The sequence below is a fragment of the Mus caroli genome, unplaced genomic scaffold (genome assembly GCF_978045245.1).
Source record: "Mus caroli unplaced genomic scaffold, Mus_caroli_1 scaffold_20, whole genome shotgun sequence".
Taxonomy (NCBI): Eukaryota; Metazoa; Chordata; class Mammalia; order Rodentia; family Muridae; genus Mus; species Mus caroli.
Genome location: NW_028227275.1, coordinates 14,943,531 through 14,958,616, shown reverse-complemented (window position 1 = coordinate 14,958,616; position 15,086 = coordinate 14,943,531). Strand labels below are relative to the sequence as shown.

The 15,086-nt window shown below is 48.7% G+C and overlaps 1 protein-coding gene across 1 annotated transcript; it reads right to left on the bottom strand.

Moving 5' to 3' along the window:
* Positions 1-8,172: 8,172 nt before the first annotated feature.
* On the bottom strand, positions 8,173-10,535 carry CUNH10orf95 (chromosome unknown C10orf95 homolog). The gene is made up of 2 exons (XM_029472478.2): positions 10,270-10,535; positions 8,173-9,480 (listed from the first exon to the last, which is right to left on the bottom strand). Exon 2 carries the CDS (start codon positions 9,436-9,438, stop codon positions 8,809-8,811), a length of 630 nt encoding a protein of 209 aa, XP_029328338.1. The 5' UTR covers positions 9,439-9,480; positions 10,270-10,535; the 3' UTR covers positions 8,173-8,808.
* Positions 10,536-15,086: the final 4,551 nt, after the last annotated feature.

Sequence of the window (15,086 nt, the reverse complement as noted above, 5' to 3'; positions counted from 1 at the left end):
CACTGTTGCTGCCAGACTGGCGCTGCTCAGGTTAATAAGAGGTGGGTGACAGCCACTTTGAACTCTGGCCAAGCAGGCCTCTGGAAAGGGAGCAATGGTCTCCCCCGCGAGCCCCAGGCTCCTGCCCTCTCTCCCTTCTGAGTCCCCTCCCTCCTCCCCTTTACCCATTGCACAACATAGATGACTGTTTAGACCTCACCACCCCCATTCCCGGAACCTACAGGTTTCCTCAACAGGGCCGCCTCTAGTTCTGACCCTGGACCCCTGCAGCCATCCCCAGCGCTGGGCCTTTCTCCTCCCCATCTCCCATTCTTGGGTGGTTTGCTACTGGGTGTAGGTAGGTAGCAGAAAAGATAATCCTGAACTCTCAGGGTGAATGAGGCCAAAGAGTTCTAGCGGGAGCCCCTCTATCCCTGACTCAGACTCTGGGGAGAGCTAACTCTGTGCAGATGGGGTCAGGTTCTGGGGACCCAGAACAGAAGGTTCTGCTACAAGGAAGGGACTGCTACTGACAAAAATGTCAGGTGGCATTTCCATAAATCGCTACAATGGTGGTTCTCAACCTTCCAAAGGCTGAGGCCTTTTAATACAGTTCCTTGTGGTGTGTGTGTGTGACAGTGGGGGTGGGTGGGTGGGAGAGTGGGTGACCCCCCCCAGCCATAAAGTTATTTCCACTGCTATTTCATAACTGTAATTTTTTAAATTGTTATGAGTCACAATGTAAATGTCTGCATTTTCTGATGGTCTTAGGTGACCCCAGTGAAAGGGTCCTTTGATCCCCAAGGGGTTGCGACCCAGATTGGGACCCACTGCTCATCGGCAAAAGATCCACAGCTAACATGGCCTTGTCCATAGTTCTTGGTTTTCTGTCCCCTAAATTCTTACTTTCTCCTTCCCGGAGGTGGGGGCCAACTGCTTGAGGCCCCTGGCACAGAGGTCTGGGGGTGCCAAGTGTTGCCTCCTCTCTCCTATTCCCTTAGGTGAGTTTTGTAGGCTGCAGGGTATCACCGACCGGCAGAAAAAAGACTCAGAGTCTATGCTGTAAATACTCTGGCTTGTAATTCCCCAGCCCCCCATCTTGGAACCTGAAATCGGGGTTCATTGGAGCAAGTGGTTCCTGGCGTTCGAAACAACGACAGATCCAGAGGGCTTGTCTCTGGGAGAGGGGGGACTACTCGTCAGGCACTGAAATCAGGAAGGAGACACTTGGAAGAATGAATGTGGGGGGTGTCCCCAGCTCTGGCTTGAGGTCAGAAAGGGCTCTCTGGGCAGCAGGCAGCATGCCCGGTCCTCCCACACCTTCCTCCTTTCTCAGAAGAGCCTGCTTGGGTGGGTGGGGCTCTGCTGGGACAGCATGGAGGCCTATTTAAGGCGCTCTGCTCCACCAAGAAGTTGCTTACTGCCGATCCAGCCCTAAGGATGCCAGAGGAGAGGCTTTGTGGGTAAGTACTGCTCCTTCTCCCTCCTCCCCCCCCCCCCCCCCCCCGTTGATTCAGCAGGGGAGGGTGACTCCTGAGAGTCCTGAGTCCGCTTTTGCTTTCCCTCTCCAGGGACAAGTGAGGACAGTACCCAGCTGTCACTTTAACCCTCCAGGAAATGGAAGTGCATTTCAGGGAAGCCTTCCTCCTTCATTCAGCGACCCCAAACACTCTCTGATCTCCACCCAATCAGGAGATTTTCCAGGGGCTGACACTCTTGGAGACCCCATGCAGCCAAGGAAACTCCTCTAATTGCAGATACATTTTGGCTTTTTCCCCAGTCCCTTACCCCTCTAGCCCATATACCTGGCCCACCAGGAATACATCTGGGCAAGCAATAATGAGACCCTCAGCAGCACCCAACCCCTGCCATCCTCTAAGCCTCTCCCCTCACACTCTTTGTTTGTTTTTTGTTTTTTTCTTTTTTTGGTTTTTTGAGACAGGGTTAGAGATAGCCCTGGCTGTCCTGGAACTCACTTTGTAGACCAGGCTGGCCTCGAACTCAGAAATCCACATGCCTCTGCCTCCTGAGTGCTGGGATTAAAGGTGTGAGCCACCACGCCCGGCTCCCCTCACACTCTTGTTCTTACCCAGTTCTTGTCCATTTCTCTAGCTGTGGCACCCTATTTTTCAGCTCAAGCTCAGCACCCCACCTCTGAGGGAGTGGGCAGTATTCTGAGATCCCAGGCTATCTGCTGAATCTCAATTTGTCCATGTTGGTATCTGGGGAGACATTTACAGAAGGGGGAACCAATGAGAGGGCTCAAGGTGCTTACCACAAAACCTGACACCCCTAAGCCCACATGGTGGAATGAAGAAACCGTCTGATCTCACATGCCCTGTGTGTGTGTATTCATGCCACAAGCACACACAGAGGCTCTCTCTCTCTCTCTCTCTCTCTCTCTCTCTCTCTCTCTCTCTCTCTCACACACACACACACACACACACACACACACACACACAAGGCACACACTGAATAAATGTAAGAACAGTCCACAGAAGAGATCTCTGCAGGGCAGGCAGCATCCAGACTGAGAGAACTTTGGCTACCTGGCTCTGAGAACTGAATTCCATAGGCTGTGAGCTCTAGCAGACGTCCTAGGGACTCAGTTCTGGTGCCCGGCTGTGCTATACCACCAACACCAAGGCTATAGGAAACCAGATAGCTCCCAATCACAGCTGCCCAGTGGGTGCTCCTGGAGGCTCCTTAGCTGATCCTTTTGTTTGTTTAATTTTGTTTTTGTTTTTGTTTTTTGAGATGGGGTTTCTTTTGTAAAGCCCTGGCTGTCCTGGAACTTGCTTTGTAGACCAGACTGGCCTTGAACTCATAGATCTGCCTTCCTCTGCCTCCCAAGTGCTGGGATTAAAGGCATTAGCCACCACCTTCAGGCTCCAAACATTATTAATAGCACTGACTTGGGGTACTCTTCTGCTCAAAGCCTTCAGTGGCTTCCCAACCAAATCCATCCTCCTGTGGGGAATCGGGATGGGGGCTCCTCTGAGACAGGATACTTATATAACTCAGAATACCTATAAAACCCAGGATACCTACATAACCCAGGATACCTACATAACCCAGGATACCTCTATAACCCAAGATACCTGTATAACCCAGGATACCTGTATAACCCAGGATATCTAAGTAACACAGGATAACTATCTAACCATGAATAACCTGCAACTACTGTTCTTCCTGCCTCTACCTCCCAAGCATTTACAGACATGCTCCACTCTATCCGCCCTGGATCTGTTCGCTGTGTGTCAGTCCTCCAAGATGACGTCCCCTTAGCTCTCAGGCTGATCTTCACTGCTGTCTTGTCCGTGATAACTGCTGCTTCCTCCTCCTGCCACCTGCTTTCACTCTTGTTGCCTCCTGCTCTGCTCTTCTTGGATTACCTCATCCCCATCCCATCCATCACAGCCCTATCTGTCCTTCGAAGCTTCCTTTGCTTTCCTGACAGTGCGTGGATTCCCCGTGTTCCTCCCCAGTGGGGTAGAGTCATAAGCCCTTTACCCTGGTAGTGTCCAACCCACTGTTCTGCACGGGACAGTTCCTCAACAAACGTCCCTTGCATTGTGTTGCTTGTGTCTCATGAAGGAAGAGGAAGTTTGACCTTGAGATCAAAATCAATCAGATAACATTCTCATTTTGTAACCTCGGATGAGTTGTTGGATTCATATAGGACTGTGTCAGCCTCACTTTCCTTGTGTGTAAATGGGAATAGTAATCATATCCACATTGGAGTTTTGTGAGCATACACTTTAGTGAGTTGGTAGCTGTCTGCACAGGGATTTAGTATAGTATGAAGCACACAGTGAGCCCCCAGGATACGTGGGAGACTATGGTTCTTATTTTATTCCTTGGAAAATATATTTACCCAGAGGGGGGAGGGGGTAGTATATGCCTGCTGCAGCATGCTTGTGGAGTCAGAAGACAACTTGGGGGAATGGGTTCTCTCCTATCAGGGACTGAACTCAGTCATGAGGCTAAACCTCAAGCACCTTTACTGGCTGAACCATCTTGCTGGTGCCTTGTTGGTCTGTTTTTAAGCAGCATGAATTCGATGGTAAGGGCAGTTGCCGAGTGAAGTGGGATTTGAAATTTATCTGCCAGGCCTTCCTGCATAATGGGCTTCAGACCTAGTCATGCTAGGGCAAGAGATGCAGCACTGAAGATTAGGGCTTGTTTCCTTGGGTCCTCCTGGGAGCCCAGAGTTCTGCATTTCTACCTACTGTGTGAACTTGGATGAATATCTTCTTGTAACCCTGGAGTCCTGACAGAATGCGAATTGGGTTGGGGCAAGGAGCCTTGAAGAGCAGATGAACCATCCGGTGTTGCAGTAAGTCTCCAACCCCAATAAGCCCGAGCAAAACACACAACTCATTTACAACATGTATAAGCTGCATGCCTAGATTGGGCGGATTTACCAACGCACGACTCAGCTGCTTGCTGCTTCTCTAGGCCATGTGGTTCTGCTCCATCTTCCTTCCACTTCCTCTTCCTCCATCTTTCCTCCTTACTTTCCCTCTCTTCCCCCACTCTCTAAAACCTCCAGCCCCACCTTTCCCTTCCAGTGCCCAATCACAAGCTCTAGCCTTTATTTGACCAGTTAGAATGGGGAGAAGATCCACAGGAAGTCACCTGAGTACAGGATGATCCACTCCTAGTCTGGGCAGCCCCTCTTAAGGAAGCAGAATTAACTTCGAAATACAAACAACACCGGGGCAACCCACAACAGTCAGGTCACAGGGAGTCTGGGTGTAGTCCTCTGCTTTAAGAGTTAAGTTCAAAGAAGAGATCAAACAAGGAAGTAATCAGCTCCCTGCAGGACTGGGAGTGGAGTGTAATGATGCTGTCTCTGTGGAGTAGCAACCTCTGTCACTAAAAGCCTATAGTAGGACTCTTCCTCCTTCCATATGCTGGGCATAGGATAGGCACTTGTGGAAAGCCAGGGGGCAACTATAGGTGTAAGTGAAAGGCAAGGGGGTGGGGTGGGGGGAGGGGAGGCGTGTTTACCAGTAGGACAGATCAGCAAGAGGGAAAGTTGAAAGACTTCAAGTGTCTGGACCCAAGAAGACTGAGGGAGTAGAACACAGAAAGCATGCTATGTTGGTGTGGGGCTCATCATTTATCTCAAAACTTCCTTTGTTTCTAAGGGTATTCTGAGCTGGCTGTGGTGGGTGGCTCGTGCCTTCAATCCCAGTACTTGGGAGCCAGACATATGTGTGTTCTAGGCCAGCCAGGGATGCACAGAGAGACAGGGGATTCCATGCCCTCTTCTGGTGTTTGAGGGCACTAGGCATATACATGGTGTACATACATGCATGCAGGCAAAACCCTCATACACATAAAATAAGATTAGATAAGCCGGGCGGTGGTGGCGCACGCCTTTAATCCCAGCACTCGGGAGGCAGAGGCAGGCGGATTTCTGAGTTCGAGGCCAGCCTGGTCTACAAAGTGAGTTCCAGGACAGCCAGGGCTACACAGAGAAACCCTGTCTCGAAAAACCAAAAAAAAAAAAAAAAAAAAAAAGATTAGATAAAACTGGAGGCTGGGGCTTTTTATCAAGTAGGATTGTTTGCCTTAGAGCAAAGGACTATCAGTGTTCTTTCCCCAGAATGTGCACAGTGGAAGGAGAGAACCAAGAGAACCAATCACCATTTTTTTTCTGACTTCCATAAATATGTATAACGTGTATGATATAAAAATAGAAAATATCTAAAATCCCTTTCATTATTTCCATTTTTTAGAAAAAATTTTTAAAGATTTATTATATATATACATATATACATACATACATAAACACACACACACACACACACACACATATATATATATATATATATATATATATATATATATATATATATATATATATATATATGAGTAAACTGTAGCTGTCTTCAGACACACCAGAAGAGGGCATCAGATCCCATTACAGATGGTTGTGAGCCACCATGTGATTGCTGGGAACTAAACTCAGGACCTCTTAACCCTCAAGCCACCTCTCCAGCCCAACATTTTAATTTTTTATTGTTTTTTTCTTTTTTTTTTTTTTCTTTTCAAGACAGATTTCTCTGTGTAGCCCTGATTGTCCTGGAACTCACTCTCTAGACCAGGCTGGCCTTGAACTCAGAGATCTGCCTCTGCCTAATGAATGCTGGGATCAAAGATGTGCCTCATCATACCTGGCTTTATGCCAGAGAGTTTTGGGGGTTTATTTTGATTTTGTTTTTACATTTTACTTACTTCTTTCATTTATTTAATGTGTGTATATGTGTCCCGATAGGACCTGAATTCCAACCTCAACACCCACATAAAAAGCTGGGCACGGGCTGGTGAGATGGCTCAGTGGGTAAGAGCACCCGACTGCTCTTCCGAAGGTCCAGAGTTCAAATCCCAGCAACCACATGGTGGCTCACAACCATCCGTAACGAGATCTGGCGCCCTCTTCTGGAGTGTCTGAAGACAGCTACAGTGTACTTACATATAATAAATAAATCTTAAAAAAAAAAAAAAAAAAAAAGCTGGGCACAATGATATATGGTTGTGACCACTGGATGTGGGAAGAGGAAGAGGAAGAGGAAGGAGACAGTTCCCTCTGGTGCTAGCCTGTCAGCAAGCCCCAGGTCCCTAGCAGAAACCCTGTGTCAAAAGCCAAGGTGGGCTGAGGAGTGGGGCCTGTAACTGATGGTTCATAGCACATTTCCATAGGTGACTCACAACCTAGTCTAACTCCAGAGGGGATCTAACAACACCTCTGTCTCCTTAGGCATCCTCAGGCACCTACAATCCACACTCACGTGCACACACAATCCACAGACACACAAACATATAATTAAAAATAAAAACATTAATTATTTTTGTTTGTTTGTTTATTTTTCCAGGCAGGGTTTCTCTGTCCTGAAACTTGCTCTGTAGACCAGGCTAGCCTGGAACTCACAGAGATCTGCTGCCTTTGCCTCCTGAGTGCTGGGATTAAAGACGTGTGTCATTACCATCTAACATAAAATTAAACCTTAATAAGGTCGATGCTGGTGGTGTGTACCTGTGCACAAAGGAACGTGCACACACATGCAGAGAGTGGTGAGATGAAGGGAGGGTATATTAACTAATTAAATCAACACTTAAGCATTACAAAATATTACAAAATGTAAAATCATACACACACACACACACAGGGTCTGGCTCTGTATCCTCCCTCCTAACTCTGGTTCCCAAGTCCTAGGGATAAGGGATGCTCTACTAAGCCCATCAACAACACTACATTAAAATACTGAAAATTCCAGCTGTATTTATGGAAAAAAAAAAAGACTAGTCAGATGTGATGCCCATGTATGACCCCTGTAGGCTTGAGAGGGCAAACCTACTCCATCTTGGGACTGGCCTCCATCTTAAAGAAAAAAAAAAACAAGACTGAGAACTTGACCTACAGCAGAACCCAAGCTACTCCCAAGTACCGGGAAGGTCCCCACAGCTTGTCCTTAGCCCATACCCCAGAGTTACTGCTCCCTAGCTACTTCTTAGCAACAGTTAACCAAAGATTAATTTGATTATTTCAAAGGTACTTTCAGACCTTTGGTCTTGTTTCAGAACACCCACTTGTCAGCTTACAATAGACATTCAGTTAGATATTGCGAGGTTTGAGACACTCTCACTTACTCCCATTTCCTATAAAACCTTGTCCTGCTGAGGGTTCCAGGCTGCTCTGCCTTCTCTTCCTGTCCTGCTGTAAGGGTTGGGTTGGGGGAGAACCGAAGCCCAAGCTTGTAATAAAAAGATAAAGAGCCCCAAGTGCTATTACATCAGAAACGGCTCCTTGGTGGTCTTTGGGAGTTCGTGAATGCTTTCTGGCACAACAGGCTCAGGCAGGAGTATTGCAACCAGTTTGAGGTCAGTCAGTAAACTAGCAAGACCTTTATCTGAAAATTAATTAATTAAAGATTTAACATAAACTGGGAATAAAGGCTAAGCATGGTGGCGCTCGCCTTTAATCCCAGCACTTGGGAGGCAGAGGCAGGCAGGTTTCGAGGTTAGCCAGGTCTACACAGTGAGTTCCAGGACAGTTAGGGCTACACAGAGAAACCCTGTCTCGAAAAAACCAAAAAAAAAAAAAAGAAAGAAAGAAAGAAAAAAAAAAAAAGACAGCCTGGTCTAGAGAGTTAGTTCCAGGACAGCCAGGGGTACAGAGATAAACCCTGTCTGGAAAAAACAAAAGGACGAAAACGAATGACATTCCTCTGAACACCTAACTTTATGTGTTTTACAGATGTGATAGCTAAGGGGTTCAGAAAGGCTAAGGACGACACACGGCTAGAAAAATGTCAGAACCAGCTCTAAACCTAGCTTACAGGAGACATTTCCCACACTCCAGAACTACCCTAGGCCTTCAGATGATGTTTGGATAGTAAGTCCAGGCAGGCAATTCTAGAAGATTGTCTACTGCATACTGTAGAGCTGCTGCTTAAGAGCAGGCCCAGGGGTCAGGCTATATACAGAGTAAAGACTTTAATCACACAGATGGCAAAATGACCACGTCTTTATCTTGTAGTGGATGCTGGACTTCGCTCATTTATTTACTTCCGTTTCCAAGCTGGGAATTGCTTGGCTCTCTCAGCTTTGTAAAGAGGGGAATTGTGGTGCAAGGGAGAGAGAAAGGCGAGTGGGACCCACACGGAGGGCTAAGAAGGGAGAGAGATGCTGCTTTCGCTTCAAGACCCTCTGGACCGAACACCTTTCTCTCCCAGCACGGTCCAGCAATAACTCCAGGGAAATCAAAAGCAGGGACGGCGAGCGGGGACCGACAGACTCGCAGGCGCGCTGAGATGCTCATCTTGGTCCTTGCTTTTTCTTGAGGCGGCTACGCTGCACCGCCTCCGGAGCGGCCGGGCTGTCCCCACTGTCCCCATCGTCGCCACTGGCTGGCTTGCGCACTACGCGCCGGGCCACCTTATATTCGGGCTCGCCCACATGCGGCACAGCCCGCACCAAGAACTGTTCGCCGCGCTGGGTGACGCGCACGTCGGTGCGTGGGTAGGTGCCGTAGACGCGCCGCAAGTCGCGGCGCACGGCGTCCGGCAGCGGTAGGGGCGGACCCCGCATGCGCTCCACGCGGCCCCAGCGCAGCTGCAGCTGCAGGCTGCTGCCCTCCGGCCACATAGCGTCGCGCCCCGCCTGGGATGGCGCGGACACGGCGGAGGCGGGGAACGAGGAGCCGGGGGCCGCGGCTCCCGGCGGTGGGAAGGCCCACCAGGGCAGCGTGGAAGAGGCCAGAGCCGCGCCCGCACCATGGAAGCAGTGGAGTTCTCGCGGGGCCGTGCTCAGGCCCACCGGCCGGCTGCAGAAGTTGTGGGTCTGGATAGGTGGCAGCAGCAGAGGGGCGGGCAGGTAGGTGTAGGTGAGGGTCTGCAGCCGAGGCCAGACGCCCTCCCCGGGCGGCAGGCAGACGTAAGAATACATGACCTAGAACTCAGATAGCGGGCATTTTTACTGGGTCCAGACCTGTGATGGATGGGTATGGATATATAATTCATAATAAGCAAGTGTCGCTGGTCCCCCAGCTCTTGCCTGAGTATTGTGTGACTGCCTGATGGCTTTGAGAAACCTTTCCTGGGTCGGGGTTCTGCTCCCCACCTCCTCATCAGATATTCCCGGACCGGGGATGTAGGTCTGTCAATACAGAATCAGACATGCACAAACACCTGTGTTCGGTCCCCAGCATCACATAAGCCGGTGTGGTAGATCCTGCCTGTAATCCCCTGACTCCTAGAGTAGAGGCAGCAAGACCAGCCATTCAGGTCATCCTGTTTCAGAATAGCCTGGGCTACAGGAGACCCTTACAATCTGTTCGCATTCCTTTTAGGCTCCGCCCCACAGTTACCTGGCAACAGCCAGGTATGCCTGACTCATTATAAAAGGGACTGCTTGCCCCCCTCCTCACTGTCTTGTTGGCTCTGTGGATCTCTTCCCCCTCTCTCCCCATTCCTCTCTCCCTCTCCCCATTCCTCTCCCCATCTCTCGCTCCCCGCCCCCCGCGCCTTTATCTGTCTCTACTGCCCCCTCAACTCCCCTCCCCATGCCCTATATATAGCTGGTACCTCTGGGGGAAGGGCTGCCATAGCATGGGCCCACCCTACCGCTCCTCTACCAAACATATCTCTGGCTGCTGCTGCTGCTGCTTCTTTTATTTTGTTTTGTTTTGTTTTTTTATAAGGCACGACAGAGTTGCTCTCCAGGCTTCGAGCCCCCAGCCCTTGTTATCTTTCCCCTTGTAACCATCCATTCACTTGCCTCCTTCAGCCTCGTGGGATTGTTCTCCATTCTTTGGGAGAGGCAGAACAGTCCAGAATGAGGCTTCTTCCCACTGCTTTTCAGTGCTGTTTTCCCTGTCCATGCCCAGCCTGAGCCACGCCTCCCTGTTACTAGGCAGAGGGAAACACCTTGAGCTGGCTGGGAGCCGCCAGTCTGTCCAGGGCTTCAACTGCCTGAGCCCACAGATGGCACTCCCTAGAATACTGAATACTGAACACTTCCCAAGGATTTCTAACTAGGTCAAGTCCTAAAAGAGCATTCTGGGTGACATAAACCCAGTGTAATTACTTCAAACATGAAAGAGGTCCAGAGTCCTACTGATGCCATCCAGGAAACACCACTCACCACTGTTGGCTTTAGAGATGGAGTACCGAGAGCAAGGAGTACAGGCAGTGTCTGGAAGTCAGAAAGCATGAGGCAATAGATTAAGCCACAGAAGCTGCAGAGGGGAACTGAGTCCAGCCAACACCTTCCTGGTTAGCCAGTGGGACCCATTTCAGACTTCCAGTTTTCCACAACTGTTATGTTTGTCTTACGTCCTTGCGTTTTCAGTTTATATACCACCCAAAGGATATAATGTTTGTAACTTTGCCCTCTAACCAGCACCCGAGAAATATCCAGGATTACCCATGAGTTCATCTCACCCCATCAGGACTGGTCATCGTTTCTACCTGTTTGTACTTCCTCAAGGAATCTAGTCTTAACCTGGTTGGTGAACAGGCTCACCCCAGACCCAGCTCAAGGCAGAACTGAGAAGGTGAAGAGCCTGTTACATTGGTGCCTTCATGCTTCTCTGGTCTGGGGAGTTTTTAGGTACAATGAAGGATCAAGCTGTGGGGTGGTGTTCCTTCATCCTGATTCTAGAAATGCTATACTTTCGTCTTTTAAAAACAGTTAACTTAATTTCATGTGTATGTGTGTGTGTGCCTGAGTATATGTCTGTCCACCAGGTGGGTGCAGGAGCCCATAGAGGTCAGAAAAAGGAGGGGTTCAGTCCCCTAGGACTGCAGTTACAGATGGATGGTTGTAAGCTGTCACATGGGTACTGGGAATTGAACATGGGTCCTCTGGAAGAACAGGCTGTGCTCTTCATTGATGAGCTGGCTCTCCTGTGTTCTTCCACACCTCTGGAGACAGGGTCTAGCAGTGCGCTGGTGGGTGGCCTGCAGCTCTACTCTATGACTTCTTTTTTTTTTTAGTTTGTATGTCTATATGTGTATATACATACTTCTCTTCAGACCTCCCCCCTTCTACTCTACTTCTGTTCAGACCTCTCTCTCTCTCTGTCTCTCTCTCTGTCCCTCTGTTTCTCTTTCTCTCTCTCCCTGTCTCTGTCTCTATGTTTGTATGCATGTATGTGTGTCCTGGAGGCCAGAGGGTCTAAGGCCCCTGCAGCTGGAGTTTCAGTCAGATGTGAGCCACTTGATGTGGGTTCTGAGAACTGAGTTCTTCCTGCAGCAAGCACTCTCAGTTACTGAGCTATCTCTCCAGCCCCATTTGAAGATTTATTTTCTTAATTATGTATATATGTAGGGGGAGGTATGTGCACATGAGCACAGGTGGCCAGAAGACGGTGTCACATTACCTGGATCTGAGGTGATAGGCACTTATGAGCTACCCGACGTGGGTGGTAGGGAGAAAACTCAAGTCCTCTGCAAGAGCCCCAGACTGCGCTGTTTGTTTATTTTTCGAGACAGGATTTTTCTATATAGCTCTGGTTGTCCTGGAACAAGCTCTGTAGACCAGGCTGGGCTCAAACTCAGTGCCAGGACCAAAGGAGTATACCACCATGTCCTGCTGAGGCATTCGCTTCATTCTGGAGCCATCTCTCTAGCATCCTGTTTTCTTGTCTGGTGGAAGCAACCATTTTCTTTCCCCAAGACAGAAATCTGAAAGAATTGCAGATTGTGAAGGAGTTGTAGGGAGGCCTTAGTCACTGAATATGTAGTCATAGAAGACATGAAGCTGAGAGACAGAACTTTCTTTTTAATAATGGTATGTGAGTCATGGTCTTTACAGTTACAAAGACCAATAAATTCCTTTTTGTTTAGGATGGTTTGAATGCCCTGCTGTTCCTTCCACCCCACCCCAATGATACACACTTGAGTATTTTCTCTCAGTGTCTTGTGAGACATTTGAAATCACAGTAACCTTAGTAGTTTTGGTCAGAGAACCTCATGATCAGAGCCTCTCTAGTGGGCAAAGTAGAAGCCCTGGGAGAAGTGGCTCCATAACTAAGAATGGAGAGCTCTGAGAGAATAGGAGAATGAGGTATTGCCTAGGAGAGAATTTCAAGAACTCCTGTCTATCATTTCTCTTAGGTTCAAGGACGGGAGGAGTCCAGCAGGGAATTTGGCCTCCAGCACCACAGCATTGTAGTGGCTGATTACTGTCTCTGCATTTGAAGGCTTTGGGCCAGAGTGTAACTGTGGGACATGAAGCTCATCAAGAAGGACTCAAGGAGCCGGGTGTGGTGGCGCACGCCTTTAATCCCAGCACTCGGGAGGCAGAGGCAGGCGGATTTCTGAGTTCGAGGCCAGCCTGGTCTACAAAGTGAGCTCCAGGACAGCCAGGGCTATACAGAGAAACCCTGTCTCGAAAAACCAAAAAAAAAAAAAAAAAAAAAAAAAAAAAGAAGGACTCAAGGTCTTCCTGCTGGGTCACTTTTCAGAGCTGGTTGTGCCAGCCCTTCCCATCCTACCATTTAGTCCCCAAGGATGGTTAAGGAAAGACTCAAGGTGTGCTTGGTAGTGAACTGGTACACTGAGCAGAGACAGGAAGGCTGGAGCAAACCTGTAATAGATTTACAACAGTCTGAGTACTGAATTTTTTTTTTTTAAAGATTTATTTATTTATTATATGTAAGTACACTGTAGTTGTCTTCAGACACTCCAGAAGAGGGCGCCAGATCTCATTACAGGTGGTTGTGAGCCACCATGTGGTTGCTGGGATTTGAACTCTGGACCTTTGGAAGAGCAGTCGGGTGCTCTTACCCACTGAGCCATCTCGCCAGCCCGAGTACTGAATTTTTGACCTCTTCTCTCAGCCAGGAGAGAAGTGGTGGGCATGGGAGAGGAGCAGTGGCCATTTTCTTTTTTTTTGGTTTTTTTTTTTTTTTTTGGTTTTTCGAGACAGGGTTTCTCTGTGTAGCCCTGGCTGTCCTGGCACTCACTTTGTAGACCAGGCTGGCCTCGAACTCAGAAATCTGCCTGCCTCTGCCTCCCGAGTGCTGGGATTAAAGGCGTGCGCCACCACGCCCGGCTAGTGGCCATTTTCTTATCAGGACTGTATTCTGGAGCAGGAGGACGGGGTTAATGGTTGTTAAAGTCTAGAATAGAGATAAGTGTAGATAACAGTTGTTTAAATCTAGAAGACATAAATGAATGTGGCTTAGGCAGGGTGACCAGGTTGTGCTTGACCTGACTGCAGCGATCTTGGATTGTAATCTATGATTGTTCTAGAAAGATTTCCCCGGTAGTTTCCCAGCACATTAAACCAGATGAACCGTTATAGTGGCATGTAACGCTTTAAACCAGACCCTGGTGCTAGTGATGTACTAGACTCTGGTGCTAAAGATCAATTGTGTTTGTGTGTTTGTGTGTGCGAGCATGCCGGAGACTTGGTCTAGTGGTCAAAGAATATTTGCTCTTGGAGAGGATCCCAGTTCAACTCCCAGCACCAATGTGGTGGCTCACAGTTGTCACTTCTGTCCCATGTGATCTGATGCCCTCTTCTGTCTTCTGTGAGCACTAGGCATGAACACGGCACACATACATGCAGGCAAACACTCATACAATAATAAATAGAAAAAAAAAAACAGTTTTAAAGAGCGGGGCATGGTGGCACCCCCCTTTAGTCCCAGCACTTGGGAGGCAGAGGCAGGCAGATTTCTGAGTTCAAGGACAGCCTGGTCTACAAAGCAAGTTTCAGGATAGCCAGGGCCACACAGAGAAACTCTGTCTCAAGAAAAAAACAAAACAAGAAAGAAGAAAGAAAGAGCAGGAAACCGACTCTTGTCCTAACGTGTATACACACACTCACTGGATGGATACGGCGATATTGGTGCTGTTCTTCACGTATGTAAGTCCTGGAATAAATTTTACTCTGCGATCTTGTATTTGTTCGTTTTTCTTTCATCTCAAAGCACCCTGAAACATCCGTCTGTCCTACCCCCACCCCACCCCACCCCCGTCAGGATTTCAACAACTGGTTTGCTTTTTTTTTTTTTTCCGAGACAGGGTTTCTCTGTGTAGCCCTGGCTGTCCTGGAACTCACTCTGTAGACCAGGCTGGCCTTGAACTCAGAAATCTGCCTGCCTCTGCCTCCCGAGTGCTGGGATTAAAGGCGTGCACCACCACGCCTGGCTGAAACATGTTTTTATATACTTGGATGGGGTTATTCCAGAACAGGGGTCATAGAAGGGTAGAGGAGGGGCTTGAAGGAGGAGAGGAAGGGAAAAAGCTAGGAGAATGTAGGTGTCTGGGACAGTGCTGTGGGATCCCCGAGGGCTCTCTAGGACTGGGTTGAACAGGGTCCTATGGGACCAACCGTTTGCTGTGATGAACCCATTGCTATGTTGTTGCAAAGTAAAAAGGGGACAATGTTCCTGCTGCACAAAAAATTGCCAGCAACAAAAAGGCATGAGAGTCAGTAGTGCTGTTCCCAGACCCTTGGAAACAGTCTCCCGGAGCTCCTGAAACTATGTAGCCAATGATGGCCTTGAGCTGATCCTGATGCTTCTGTCCACCAGGTGCTGTGACTACAGGGACAGCCACAACCATAGGCACTTTACCCAA

Coding starts and splice junctions, on each gene's coding strand:
- CUNH10orf95 (XM_029472478.2), bottom strand. CDS start 9,438: ATGTATTCTTACGTCTGCCTGCCGCCCGGGGAGGGCGTCTGGCCTCGG.